Genomic DNA, 15,645 nt, shown 5'->3' on the forward strand with positions numbered 1-15,645 from the left:
TCTTTTATCTTTTTCTCTATGTTTCTAGACTATATCTTCAAGTTGCTTGAGAAGAGGGGTAAAGTTTTCAAGTTTTCAGGTCAGAAAATGTCTATTTGCTCTCATACTTTTTTGATACTTGGGTTGAGTACAGAATTATAGTTCCAAAATCCATTCCCTCAGAGCTTTGACAGCCTGGTTCTATGTCTCCTAGCTTCCAACTATGTATCAAAGTTATTCCATTGAAGTAATTGCTTGTGTTGGTAATCTTCTCATTGTCTGACTTTCCACCCCAGGAGCTCTAAGACATCCTGTATCTTGAAATTTCACCAAGATGGGTATAGGGTTGGCTTCTTTTAATCTGCATCTTTAGGCCTTTCTGATTTGTTTTTTTTTTCCTCTAGAGATTCAAACTATGTTGGAACTGCTAGATCATCCTTTCAGATCTCTCAGTATTTTTCACCTTTTGTTTTGTACTCTGGAATACTCTGTCAACATTCAGTCTTTCCCTTGATTTTTAGTTTGCGAGAACTCATGTTCCCTAATCTCATCTTATCCATAGCATTTTTTTTTTTAAAGCAAATAGGTAGTGGAGTTTGATTAATTCAATACTTTTTATTCTAAGGATAGATTTGTTTTCTTCCATTCACAGATTTCATCTAAATTATACGAATTCTTTGAATTATTTCAATTGTTCTTTTTCCATATTTTGTCTTAAAACTTTTTATTTTTATTTTTTTTCTTAAAACTTTTTAAATTAGCAATATAATCATATCCTCTTTCCATGTTCTAGAAGTTTGTCAATTTCTGGTCCTTACTCCTGTTTCCAGAACTGCCAAAATTTTTTTTTTTAATTGTTACTTTAATTGATGATCTGGAAAGAAAGGAGGCAAAACTATGTTTTTAGAATACCATCTGAGAATTCAATGTTTCTAGATTATTTGCATTGTGTTCAGTATTTCCCACTATCTAAAATACAAAGTTTACATATAAAGCCTAGATGACTTAGTCTGGTATTTGGGACTCAGTACTACTTGATCCTGGTTTATCTTTCTCCCTTAATCCTCCAATAATCACATTAAAGAATCCGTCATCGCCTCCTACCCTCCTTGGCATGGTTTATGCTGTTCCTTATGCCTTCTGTCTGGTATCTGGAATGGCCTTTTTACTCCTCTTTAATCTAGATTTTACAAAAGTAGGCTCAGCTCAAAGTTCACCTCTTCTGAAGCCTTTATGACCATCCTAGGATAGCCAAAATTCTGTAATAATTAAAACCACTTGAGTTCCATCCAAGTGAATTGTTCTTTGTGCCAGCAAGGTGACCTTTTTTGACCAGAATTCTCTGCCATTTTTACCTTGAAATCCAAAATAATTTCACTTAAGTGGAATTAAATTTAAAAGCACATGCTTTATGTTTTGATATCTTCCCATACAATAAAATATTGAAGTTTTGATGAGATGCAGCTTTGGGCAGAAGACATGAATAGACATTTTACCAAAGAGGACATACAGATGGCCAACAGACATGAAAAGATGCTCAACATCACTCATCAGGGAAATACAAATCAAAACTACAATGAGATATCAGCTCACACCTGTCAGAATGGCTAAAATCAACAACACAAAGAACAACAGATGTTGGCAAGAATATAGAGAAAGGGGAACCCTCTTTTCACTGTTGGTAGGAATGAAAATTGGTGTAGCTACTCTGGAAAATAGTATGGAAGTTCCTCAAAAGGTTAAAAATAAAACTAACCTCTGATCCAGCAGTTGCACTACTAGGTACCTACCGAAAAAAATACAAAAATACTGAAGTGATACATGCACTTAGATGGCCAAATGGCCACTGAATGGTGGATAAAGATGATGTGATATATATACACACTGGAATATTACTCAGCCATAAAAATGAAGTCTTGACATTTGTCATGACATGGATAGAGCTAGGGAGCATAATGCTGAACAAAATAAGTCAGAGGAAGACAAATACCATATGACTTCACCCATATGTGGAATTTAAGAAATAAATGATTATGGGGGGAGAAAGAGGCAAATCAAGAAATAGACTCTTAACTACAGAGAACAAACTGATAGTCGGCAGAAGGGAAGGAGGTTGGAGGATGTGCTAAATAGGTGGGGATTTAGGAGTACACATGTTGTGATGAGCACTGGGTATTGTATGAAAGTGTTGACTCACTAAATTATACACCTGAAACTAATATTACACTGAGTTAACTGGAATTTAAATAACTTTAAGGAAACAAAGGGGAGGATTGAATAGTGTGCCTGAGTTAGGCAGTTTCTTAAATTTTGTTTTGAGCAGGAGGCAATAGTGATAGGATATTCTTATTTCAAGAGACCTTTCTAGAAGAATGGTTATCCCCTTTGGAGGCAATAATGTCATTACACAACATTCTAAACACTCAATTCTTATTTTCTGACAAACTGAGCAGAGTTTTTCTCTAAGCCAGGCATTGGAAAAGGATGCTAATGATTTAGTTCAGCCTGTAAGCCAAAGCAATGTTATGTGAGTGGCATTACCTCACACAAGTTTGAAATGTATCACTCCCCAAGAGCAAAAATAAAGTTGGAAGCACAAGAATCCCATGAGGGAAACTCTACCAAGCAGATATTATGTAGCCTAGTCATTGCCTTGAAAAATCATAACATAACACATCAGCATTTTGAAACCTCATGGTCCAGTAAAGGACTAACACCATACTCCAAAGCAAGAGTATGAAGTATTGGAAAATAAAAAATCCTCACGACCTAGAATTTAGTTCTCTAGGGAAGCACTTTGGCTTACCTTGACCTTTACTGTTCATGTTACCTAATGTAGTTTGATGTTAACCTGATAATCTGTGATTCATTGGAATTGCTTTCTTGAAAACTGAAATAGGACTAACTTTAGAACAGAGGCAAACACGTCAGTGCATGCATTTTAAGCGGAATGATATTTGAGGTAAGCAAGGCTGAAAATCTGTCATCTACTGTATAAGCCGCTGAGCAATCTCATGTCAAGCCAGTTTTATAGATTATGCAGAATCCAAAAAGCATAAATTAAGTGCCTAACGTCTGGGGCGGGAATGATAATTAAAATAGAATGCATCATCTACTTTTATTTAGAATATTATGTTTTGGAAAAATTACATGTGAGAAAATTTAAAACCCAAGGTAATACCCACTCTGGAATTCCATAGTTATTCTCGGAAGTGGGAACACACAGATATGGGACTTCCAGTCAGGGTTATTTAACCAGTTAAGAACTGTAAGCTTAAAACTTAACCAAACTTAGCTTTGAAAGAGACTCCGTAAGTCGAACAATGGGAGGTTGGAATAATAATAGGATGTCAATTTATAGACCGTTCTATAGACCTTAACACTATAATCAGGAATATGTGTGACAGCATGAAAAACTTGTGACATAAAATGAAATTAATAAGCAGTATACTGATGTATGCACAAGGTATTGTTCCAACTACATGAAATTATATGAATGAGGACTAGAAGGAAAAGAAAAATTGTTAGAATAGAATTACAGGTGATTGGCTTTTCATGATTTCTACTATTATTTTCAATAATTGAAATTTCGGGAATATTACAAAAGTAGAACATTAAATATGTAAGACATTTAAGAAGAAAGGCAGGCAGCATTGGAGCTCTGGGAGACCTTTGATTATCTACTATATTTCTTATGAGATACATCATAAGTATTCATAATTGTAGCTTGACTTTTGCCTAGATGGTAGTGAAGACAATGGTTTAGTTCTGTTTTTTGATTATTTAAATTAAAATTACTCAATTGTGCATTTCTTAAAAGATTAATTTATTCATGAGCGACACAGAGAGAGAGGCAGAAACACAGGCAGAGGGAGAAGCAGACTCCATGCATTGAGCCCGATGCGGGACTCAATCCTGGGACTCCAGGATCATGCCCTGGGCCAAAGGCAGGCACTAAACTGCTAAGCCACCCAGGGATCCCCTATGGCACTAGTAATTGTAGTTCCATGAAGGGGTAACCTATGATCAACATAACCAAAACAGTGGGAGGGTAAAGAGGGCAGGCAAGCAGACAGAGGAGGTGTATAGGTACAACTTCCAAGATAATCAGAATTAAACAGATACACAAAGCATCAGTCAATTGCCCCCTATTACCTCTATTCCACCTCCAATCCTACCCCAAAGGTTTTCTGCTTTTCTGGTAGCTCCCAACACGTATATCTAGCTGTGAGTACTACTTGTGGAAAATCGCTTTGGATTTCCTGCTTGGGTACTAATCTTGCCTCTACTACTTATTAGCTAGGAGCCCTGAACAAGCTTGTTAAGCTCTCAAACTCATTTATAAAAAGCATAAACAAACTCCACATAGGACATATAAAGATGAGCCAATTTTGGCAGCCCTGGTGGCTTAGAGGTTTAGCATCACCTTCAGCCTGGAGTTTGATCCTGGAGAGCTGGGATTGAGTCCCACATCAGGCTCCCTGCATGGAGCCTGCTTCTCTCTCTGCCTCTCTCTCTCTGTCTCTCATGAATGAATAAATAAATAAAATAAATGAACCAATTTTGCGTAAGACATCCTATGTAAAGTCACTAGCAGAGTGCTAAACACACAGTAGCCATTAAATCAAGTTTGTTTTCTCCCTTTTTCTTCTTTGTAAACAGGACTCTGGTGTTCAAATATTAGAGAGTTTAGGTAAACTGAAGTGAATCCACCTTGGCTGTAGGGTGTTTTCAGATCTTACTCCCTTCCCCATATTCACCCTCACACAGACTGGAATCCCTAGGCTGTATGTAACCAACCTGATGGCAGACTGGACTGGGGCCAGGCCAGACTTGTTTGGACATCAAAGACCAGAGTGAGTTTCCTGGGTTGGCTCCATTAGTAAGCTGTATTTAAAATTTCAGTTCTGGGATGCCTGGGTGGCTCAGTGGTTGAGTGCCTGCCTTTGGCTCAGGTCCTGATCCTGGGATCCGGGGCGAGTCCCACATCAGGCTCCCTGCAAGGAGCCTGCTTCTCCCTTTGCCTGTGTCTCTGCCTCTCTCTGTCTGTGTCTCTCATGAATAAATAAATAAATCTTTAAAAAAAAATTCAGTTCTATCTAATCTGGCTTTTAGAGCTGGCTACCCAATACAGTAGCCACTGGCCACATGTGGCCTTTTGCATTAAGATTAAAGACTTAAGATGTATAGGAAATGTTCATAGCCACATTTCAAACCCACATGTGGCCACATGTGGCTAATAGCTATCAAATTAGGGGGCACAGATATGGAACATTATCATTGCAGAGCATTTAGAACTCTGCTCTAGAGTGAGGGTATCGGCGGGAATAAGAAGTATCCCTGGGTTGGTGCCCATCATTTTTATTATTTTTCATCTTTCACACTGGAAAAACAAACTCAGATGGTGATGGGGGTAAAAGCCACACTTGATTAGGAGCCTCAATATACACAAGTATCCCAGACACCAGTCCAGGTGTAAGGTGGACCACAGCCCACTTGTAAGGTGATAAGGTATGTCAACCGCAGAGCAATTTTAGTGACACTTTTGCTAGCAAAATGAGTATTACCTAACCAAATCCTGGTACTCTACGCAAAAGGCTGAAATCTCTCTAGGTCCTCCCATATTGTTGCAACTAGAATTGTTGAGTCACTATATTGTAGACCTGAAACTAATACAACATTGGTTAATGGTTAACTCTACTGGAATTTTTTTAAAGCAGAAATCTTTTGTAAGGATATACAGCATTAAAGCTTTGCTAACCAATTGGCAGTTTTGTTTTTGTGCCACAGAGTAGTTGCCTCTGGTCAAACTGGAATCTCAACTGGGGTCCAGGCAATTCAAGTTTGTGAATGGCGGGGAAGGGGACACCAAATTACACAAACTGTTCAGTTTCACTTTGAATTAATCCAATCAATTGTTAATTAAGACTGGTCCCTAATAATCTACTTTGTCAGCAGGGGGCCCTCATGAGTTACCATCACTGCAGGAATCTCAAACTCCTTACAAACCAAAACATTGGCAACCAGTCCTTTGGCACCTGTTTTATTTTTCTTTTACCTACAACATTTTAAATGAAGTATTAGCCCACTTTAAATGTACTGTCCTCATGATCAATATTCACGTTTCTCCCATAAAGGAGCCCGTATGATCATTTCATCTGCTCAGGTGCATGTGCCCCATTTGGACTGCTGAGACATGCTGGAGGAAAGGGTACTCTGCCTAGCTCAGCTATAAATTCACGGGCTCCAGACCCGAGTTGAGGGTGGGGGGGGGTGGTGTCAGTGCTTCCAGACCATCCCTCTGCTTCCCTAGTCAACACCTCTGTTATTCTTCATACATCAGACATTTTAATACTCTGCTTAGATCTCTGACCTTCCACCTTCTCCTCCCTTAGCAGATGGTCTTGCCTCTGACTTCAGAGGCTATTGAAGCCATCAGACAAGAACTTAAGTTTCCTACCTGCAACCCTACACATTTACCTATGAAGTAGGCACCTTTCTAAATCAACTCTTCTTCCCCACAAGGTCCTCTTTCTCTCTTCTTCTTTATAGTCAAATAGCTTAAGGCTCATCTAAACCTACCCTCTCCACTTGCCCTGGAGTTAGCCTCATCATAAGATCCCAAACTACCTCTTTGTTGCTAAAAATCAATAGGTGCATTTTTGTCATGATCTTACTTAACCTTTGCAGAGTATTTGGACTTATTTACTCTTTGCTCATTCTTGAAACACTTTCTTTTCTTTTTAAAGACTTGTATTTATTTATTCATGAGAGACAGAGAGGCAGAGACATAGGCAGAGGAGAAGCAGGCTCCCTGTGGGGAGCCCAGTGTGGGACTCGATCCCAGGACTCTGGGATCACGACCTGAGCCAAAGGCAGACCCTCTACCACTAAGACACCCAGGTGCCCCTGAAATGCTATTTTCCTTAGGCTTCCATGGCAGCATATGCAAGTGCTCTTTTTTCCTGGGTTTTTGGCTAATCGTTAATCTCTCTCTCATTGTACTAAATACACAGAACATAAATTTTACCATTTTCATCATTTAAGTGTATAATTCAGTGGTGTTAAGTACATGGACACTGTTGTACCACCATAAATCAGCAGCCATCTCCAGAATAGTTTTCAATTACAAAACTAAAATTCTATACCCATTGAATAACTCACCAGCTCGCTCTCTCTCCCCAGCCCCTGAAAAACACCGTCCTACTTTCTCCTTCCATGCATTTTATTCCAGGTGTCCCATAAGTGGAGCCATATACAGTATTGCTTTCTGTGGCTGATACTTCCTTTAACATTAAATCTTCACGTTTTATCCATGTTGTAGCATGTAATGGTGTTTCCCTCAAGGCACAAGAATATTTCATTGTCGTATACACTATGTTTTGTTTATCCCTTTATCCATAGATGGGCACACTTGGGTTCCTTCTACCTTTTGGCCATTGTCCATATTGTTGCTATGGAAATGGGTATATTCTTTTTCTTAATCTGCCTCTTAAATATTGGTGATCTTTAAGGTTCTACTCTACCTTAAAGGTTCTAATTATAGGTTCTAATTGTACCTATACTCAAGACTTACTGCTAATAGGCTAGTGACTCCCACAGTTGTATTTGTGGTTTATTTTCTCTTTTGGGGTTCAGATTCCAAATCCCCATATACACCCTTTTAGATGTCACAGGCACCCTAAACTCAATGTGTTCAATACAACGCTTTGGGTTCTTGCTATCACACTTGTAATGTTCTGTTCCCATGTGTTTCCTATCTCAGTATACCAGATATCATTCAAACCTCCCACTTGTACCAGGCATCTGGGCATTACCCTGACTATCACACCACTGCCACTGGCAGATCTTCCAGGGAGCCCACTCAGTTTCATGGTTACCAGGTGACTATTTCTCATCATGGCACCTCTGATGGGGGTCCCTAAGAGCTGGTCTGTACTTCTGCAAAGACCTCTCTTTTTAGGCTCCTCTTCAAAATACTAACCCTGCACTCTATTCCCCAGAGCTTACCTTATTTTTCTTCTCAGCACTGATACAGCACTTACCACATAGCAAGCATTCAATGCACATGTCAAAGAGTTAACCCCTGACCTCTCCCTTACCCGATCCTGTCTAGCCCACCTTCTAACTGGTCTTCAAATCCACCGACCTTTCTACCCCAGCTGTCACCACCTTCACCAGATGCTCACCATCTTTCACTTTCCCCTCTCCTCTCCTCTTATCCCTCTCCATCACTGTCCACAGCTGCTAGAGGAACCATTTTAGGACCTGGAACTGGCAATTTGGCAATTGACTTACAGCACTTCAACCATCACTTTCAGAATACCACCCAAAGGTCTTTACTGGCCTGCCAAGGCCCTCCCTGATCTTTCTCTCCAGCCCCGTTTTCATGCCTCCCTTGATGCTGCAGCTCATTACTGAACCTCTTTCAATTTAGTCAATATGCCAGATGCTTCTTTTATTTCCTTTCCGGGTCTTTGAAGAGGCTGCTACTCTTTTTGCCTAAAGAGCTCTCCCTTTTCTCTAGTTCCCTTTCTCAACACCTGCTGGCTGGCTCCTCCTTTTCCTTCAGGTCTCAGAGGAGAGGTCCCTGCCCTTGGAAGCCTCATCTGACCTCCCTGCACCAGTTGGAGCTTTGCTCTCATTGCTAGGGGTTCCCATGGCATCCTTTACTTCTCCCAACATAGTGCTTAGCACCCTGTAGTAGATTGCCAGTTGCATCAGTGTTCCCTACAGTGGGCCATAGCTCCAGCAGGGTAGAGATCCTCTCTTGCCCAAAATGTACCCTCTGCATTTGCACAATGATGGGGCCATGGTCCAAGTTTAATACTTAATACATAATTTTTAAAAATTGACCCGACATTTCAAATACACAGATAAGTAGAAAAAAACCTGTATAATAGCATAATATATATTTATACCCATAGCTAGATTTTAAATTGTTAATATTTAGCTATATTTTCTTCATTGAGTCATCTCCATATTTTGCATATTTTAGAGTAGATAACAGAAAATTTCTAAGTCTTACCCACATCCAGAGACTATATGAAATAAGCTACTGAAGGATAAAGAACCATGAACAAAAACCTCTAAATTGCTACTTATGCATAGTTAAGTGAAATTCAGAAATGAGAATATTAAGTTCTATACCAGATACTTATATAAATGTATTCTCATTCCACCATTTAATTTTCATAAGTTTTATAGGGTAACCTCATTAATAAACAAAAGGAACCCTGTGAAGAACCTATAGATCTAGGAAAGAAGGAGAAAGAAAAGCACTTGCTGAGTGCCTGCAATGCATCCAATACTTATGTTACCTCCAATTATTTTACAACTCAACAGGTAAAAACTCAATGTGGCCAAGTTATTTTCCTGGATCCTAAAGGAGAAAAATGAGATGTAGGAACTTTTTCCATATTTCCCTCTGTTTCTACCACTCATCTATTCATTACTATTTAAAATTTTAATTAAAAAATAAGAATTTAAGAAGTTTGTTGGTGGTTGTCTGAGCTGGGTTAAAATACATATTGCATCTATATGCACAAAAAATAATGTGTAGGCTAATTCTCTTTTTAGTTCTTATCACAGGGAAAATTCTAGAAATGAGCACAGAATAGGCAGGAAGTGAATCAGGAGCCAGGGTTCTGGTGCTATGGCTTGTTCACCAAACATCTGATGGTTGGCTAGTCAACTCTCCTCACTCAAGAACATTCACCTTTAAAATGGGTCAGTTGGATTAGATTGAGGTTCCTTCCAGCTGTTTGAAAAACAACACACAGAAGAAATCCTGTAATTCTTGGTGATTTGCTTCAGTCATCAAGGAGTCAGGGCTAGGATGCAGGTCTTACTGATGATCCCAGCCCTAGCATGCTCACTGAATATAATCCAGGGGCGAGGGGGCTGTAAATATAGGCAAATTTTAATTAGAATGTTGGTCAGCCAACTAGAATAACCTTCAAACTTACAGAATCAGATCTCCCACAGATTCTGATATAACTAATGAGGAAAACTATATCAAAAGAAGAGCCATGAAAAAGCTGGTCGTTGAAAGAGGGTCCTGGCTTTATCCCTACCCCCATGTATCCTCTGTTAGACAAGCTACCCTACTTAACATACTTTTCTTTTTAAAGCAGTCAATTCCATTAGATGCTAAGCTTTAAGATCTCTGTCTTGTTTACCTTTATAATGTAGCTTTTAGCATAGCACCTGGCACATAGTTAGCTATTGATACATGTTTATGGAATGAATAGCAAATCTTACCACCTGAATGGTCCAATCCAACTTACCTCCAAGGTTCAGCTCAGATGCCATCTCTACCCCACCCTGCCAATGCCTCTCAAACTCCCAACATATTTTTCTGTATTTCTCCTATGGTGTATCTCATTTTGTATATATTATATCTATCTTAGCTTCCCAATAAGGTTAAACTCAGAAGCTATCTTCTATCCATCATGGAATCCCTACAATACATAGTTTAGAGCAGACACTCACTCAATAAAGGTTTGTGGTAAAAGCCTATCATTTATATATATACACCAAAGCAATTAGGACAGTCTTCATGTATAGGAGACACTCAGTAAACATTATTGAATTAAATGCTATTTCTGATCAAGTTGTGGTAAGGCTAGTCCTCTCAGATTACAAATATTTGTGAGGGACTCCAAACCATTTGGGAAGAAATACCATAAACCAGATTAAAAGTCATGAGAATGGCTATTATATCTTTGAATAATCCATTTCTGGGATTTTGTACTAAGGAAATAGGTGGAAAAATACAAATTGGACTGAACCAAACCAATAGCAACAAAACTGGAGGGTACTATGACACATTGATATAATACCATTCTACTCTAAGAAGAATTCTGAAGATTCTTGAAAGAGGCTTGTGACTAATGCTAAGTAAAACACAGATCACAGCCAGTGTAGAAAAATAGAAATACTTGTGAGACAAGCAAATATACAAATCATTGAACAGTTATTTTGGGACAGTGTTATGGGTCACTTTCTTCTTTCCTTTAAATGTACTGCTTTAGGGATGCTTGGGTAGCTCAGTGGTTGAGCATCTGCCTTCGGCTCAAGACAAGATCCCAGGTCTGGGGATCGAGTCCCACATCGGGCTCCCTGCATGTAGCCTGCTTCTCCCTCTGCCTGTGTCTCTGCCTCTCTCTCTCTCTGTGTGTGTCTCTCATGAATAAATAAATAAAAAATCTTTAAAAAAATACCATTTTTATAAAAATTTGATATTGTCAACATTTGATATAGTCAACATATTTCCTTCATGTAGCTATGTTTTCCATAGACAGTGAGGACCAAAGTATAAAGTTAAATTGTCTGCTAAGGGATCCCCGGGTGGCGCAGCAGTTTGGTGCCTGCCTTTGGCCCAGGGCGCGATCCTGGAGACCCAGGATCAAATCCCAGTTCGGGCTCCCGGTGCATGGAGCCTGCTTCTCCCTCTGCCTGTGTCTCTGCCTCTCTCTCTCTCTCTGTGACTATCATAAATAAATAAAAATTAAAAAAAATAAAAATAAATAAAATAAATTGTCTACTAAATAGCTATTGCTCCAGAATTTAACTCTAGGATTCAAGTGATATCTCAAAAGGGAGGCTGTTTTAGGACATGAAGTATAAAGGTACAGGCATGGTATGCAGAGTGCAGAAATAGATCTGGATACGGAGCAAGCCCCTAGACTTAGCCAACGATGCTCAGGAACCACACAACTGAGATTAGTCACTCAAGCAACTGTCAATACCAGTCTCTGAGAGGGTTAAGCAAGGAGGCTGCAATCTAGAAGGGATAGGAAGAGAAAGAAGATTTAAGGATGACTGTCTTCTTTGTACCGGGATAGAGAATTAGCTCACAAGAATCTGTAAACTATGGCCTGCTAGCCAAATGCCACTTACTGCCCGTTTTTGTAAATAAGGTTTTATTGAAACACAGCCAAGCCCATTAATGTATGTATTTCTATGGTGATTTCCACACTACAGTGACTTGAAGGGTTGTGACAGTGACTGTATAGCCCGCAAAGTAGAAAATATTCATGATGTGGCTCTTTACAGAAAAGGGAGCATTTGTCCAGTAGTCCTAGATATAAGGAGGTTTATAAGCAGATTCCCTATTAAGGTATTAGGCCACCTTCCTCTATTACTTTTTCTTTGAATGTACCTGCCTAGAAGGCAGGCAACCATAGAATTTATCATCCACATGAAGATACTTTTAAGGGTGAAAGGGGGTGCTTATGAGACTATATTCTAAGACAATGGAAGTAAACCAGGACTATCCCAGACACATAGACACCTTACCAGAAGGGCTAGTAGCACAAGAGCAGGTTTCAAAGGGCACCCAAGGTCTGTTTTTAGGTGTACAAAGCAAGCTTATGTGACTCTCCTTGGTTCTTTCTATTTTAATTGCCCTCAGATGCCTTTCTATACCCCTCTTTCCCAGCTCTGGTCTTTGAAAAGTCCAGCTGTTTGGACACCATTCAAGGTTCAGGATCTCCATTCTCATTAGAGCAAAAGGAGAAAAGTTTAATCATCCCATTTAAGTAAGTTATTTCAAATCAGTACAAGTATTTTAAATCTGCAAATTTCACTTGGTTGAATATCAAGACAACTCCTTAAATGCTATTCTTTAGAATTTTAGCTTTTTATTCTCATTTTAAAAATGACCATTAATCATAGCATTTATCTCCATGAAACCCCAAACTAAATATAGTATAATATCCATTGATTTGAACTTTTAATATGGACTGTTAAGAGAATTACTTAAGAATAAGGTTTCTCGTTTTGTCATCCCAGAATGAAAAACAAAACACCACATATACTCCCTTCCTTTTTTTTTTCTGTAAAAACTTTTGGTATTGTGGGGAAAGAAGTAAAATTAAAGATGTTTAGAATACCTTTGGTAAAATCTAGGATGTTTTACTCTGAGACTATTCTCTGAACAATAGTAGCTCTTAGCTTTGAAACCTCCGTGGATGGCTTTCCAAATATTGCCATCTGGTGGAATTTCAGTTAATTGTTCCTTTGTTCTAGGGAGCTGCTGGAGGTGAATGAACCTTGAAAGCATTAGAGAGAGATTCAGAATACCAGAAGGAAAGAAGTGAAGGTCAAATTATTGCATTTCAAACACAAAACCAAAACTGACCAAAAAAAAAAAAGTGAGGCTTTGTGAGTCTTTGCCTCCTTCCCAAATATGCTCTATCCTCTATCATAAAGTCTGAGCACCTGCCTGGATTTGTTTCATGATAAATGAAATAAAAAATAATTTGTCCACAAATAACACAAAATGTCCTGAGGTTACCTGACTACATCTTGGTATTCTCTCCCTCCACTTATCACTAATAATATCTCCAAAATTAAACTTTAATTGGCTTGACCATTTTTAGAGGAATTGCTGATAGCAGTTAATTAGCCCTTCATACACACGGGAAATGGAATATAGTTTGAAAAATAATGTTTAATGGAGCATGTTTACTGTAATACTTGCTTTAATTGCATGATGGAATTTTGAAAATAAATTGTTTGAAAGGCATTAATACTTCAATGTAATCTGTAGACAAGGAATTCTACACCATTTTATATTTAAACCTTACCTTGAGCATCCAGGCTCTCTCCCTGGCTGTCGAGATGAACTGTACCGCTGAGAAGGGGGATACTAGGATAGTAAAAAAAAAAAAAAAAAAAAGAGAGAGAGAGAGAGAGAAAGAATATTTAATAGGATGAAAACATAGAAGCAAAGGGTTATAACTGAGTTTGTTAGGTGTAGAAATGGGATGGAAAATTCAGTTGAAACACACACACAATGTCAAAATTCAGTTGGTTTTACCATAGGAGATTAAATTAGCCAAACAAAGGTTCTCAGTCTCTATTTTAGGTCAGTTTTGAGGTTGATTATGGTTTGTGAATATTTAGTGTACTGTCAGTTTCATAAAAATAAAAGGTAAAACTTTTCTCCCTGATAGTCTGAAGTGATGAGAATTTATATATTAGCAGGCAACCCCAGGAAGCAGTGTCTCTAGTGGTATATCAAAGGCCAACATTAAAGTATTAACTTCCCTAAACTTAGGTTTATTAGGTTTTATATCTGGTATCAACACAGTCTTATGCTTCTAGTCAGAAGATTTTTAAGAGGATAGACATTCTAAACAATGCCAGGATCAAACTTCAGAAATATATATACCAACAAAATGATAATTTACTTTATGTGAATTAGCTCTTGCTCCTCAAAACATGCTCTAAGTGATAAGTAAACTGAGGAAGGACAGATCCAGTTCTTGAGACTAAGAACTTTGCCTGAGCTCCAGGTTTTGAAGGTCCAGTGTTAAGGTGGGAAGTGGATGGTTCCTGGGGAGACTGCTTCTGGTTCAAGGAGATTCTGCTAAAAAAAGACCCCAGATGCCTATGTGCACGAGCCTTAATGGTCTTCCCACCAGCCCAAGAAACAAATGAGCAATGACTACTGCCTTCTACATATGCCCTCACCCTGAACATTACTCTCCTAAAATGGTCCTAGAACATAAAACACAAAAGCCTTTGATGTTTATTTGTTTTTTTTAAATCAATTGCATAAAAATAAAGTATTTATGGCAGATCCAATGCTATGTGATCTTCAAACTATGGAGCTGTTGCTGGATGAAAAAAAAATTTCCTTAAAGAAAGAAGGGGGACATTTTATACCTTTTCTATAAGGGGAAGAGGAGATGGTAAAAAAAAATGTGAACAGCAAAATTGTAGGTACTGAGAGAAAGTAAAGGTGAGAGCTGATTTTTTAATGTTAATACTATTCAGTAAGAGCTCAAAAGTCATTTATAAAGTTGGTTTGTTTAAAAAAAATTTAATATAGATGGTCCTAAGGACTCCTAATAGAACAGATGGAATTTCCTCACATTATTTTAGAGCAGAATTTAATTTCATGAGTATTTCACATCTTTCCATAATTTAATGAGTTGATTTAAAAAAATCAGATAAGAAAAATCTGTTCCTAGCCATGTCATTTTCCTAAGTCCTTCAATCTTCCAGCAATTAACTGAATTATAATAAAATTTTCATTTGCCATCTTTAGCAAACTAGGACTCAGTAGCTAAATTACCAGGGGCAGTATTAGCCACCAAGCTAGGAAGAATACAGGATTCCTAGTTTATCTATGAACTAGAGAATTTGCCCTTAGAAAATTCAAGGCTACATACAATTGGCCTTTTTCTGTTGTCTGACAATGGTCCATTGGTCATCTTTCAAGACTTGTAATGTATCAGTTTGAAGAATAGGATCATTTATTGAAAACCCTTTGTTACCAGTCATTTCACATATTTTATTTAATCTTCAAAATCTTAATACAAACGAAGAAACAGAGGCTCAAAGTAGTAGAGCAAGTTGCCCATATTGTGCATCTAGAAAGTGACAATTTTTAAGAGGTCTGATGGACTCTAGCGTCTATTGCATCTTTCATCTATATCATACCCACCATAAAAGCCAGGTCTTCTCTACAGTTTTAAAGTCCCTGCAGAGTCTTTGCTCTGATCCTGGCATTTGAATGCTAGATAAGGCACAGCCTTGCAAGGGTAAAGACATAGGCTCCCATACTGGTAGAGGTGGCAGGTAAGGCCGTTTTTTCTGTGATGTTTGACAATAGCAAAACAGTTTCTGTCTATAAGTCTCACACTTTAT

At 38.3% G+C, this 15,645-nt stretch overlaps 1 protein-coding gene across 3 annotated transcripts in view; it reads right to left on the reverse strand.

Moving 5' to 3' along the window:
• Positions 1–15,645, reverse strand: part of MAPRE2 (microtubule associated protein RP/EB family member 2) — a 153,966-nt gene that overhangs the window by 114,478 nt on the left and 23,843 nt on the right. For all 3 annotated transcript variants that reach the window (XM_055324170.1, XM_055324168.1, XM_055324169.1), the window contains one exon: positions 13,575–13,636. Coding sequence is in view for 1 of the 3 variants with exons in the window: in XM_055324168.1 (XP_055180143.1) it covers positions 13,575–13,636 (62 nt within the window). In the remaining 2 variants the exon portion in view is untranslated. The remainder of the gene's footprint in view (positions 1–13,574; positions 13,637–15,645) is intronic.

Source organism: Nyctereutes procyonoides, unplaced genomic scaffold (genome assembly GCF_905146905.1).
Source record: "Nyctereutes procyonoides isolate TBG_1078 unplaced genomic scaffold, NYPRO_anot_genome, whole genome shotgun sequence".
In the NCBI taxonomy this organism is placed as follows: domain Eukaryota; kingdom Metazoa; phylum Chordata; class Mammalia; order Carnivora; family Canidae; genus Nyctereutes; species Nyctereutes procyonoides.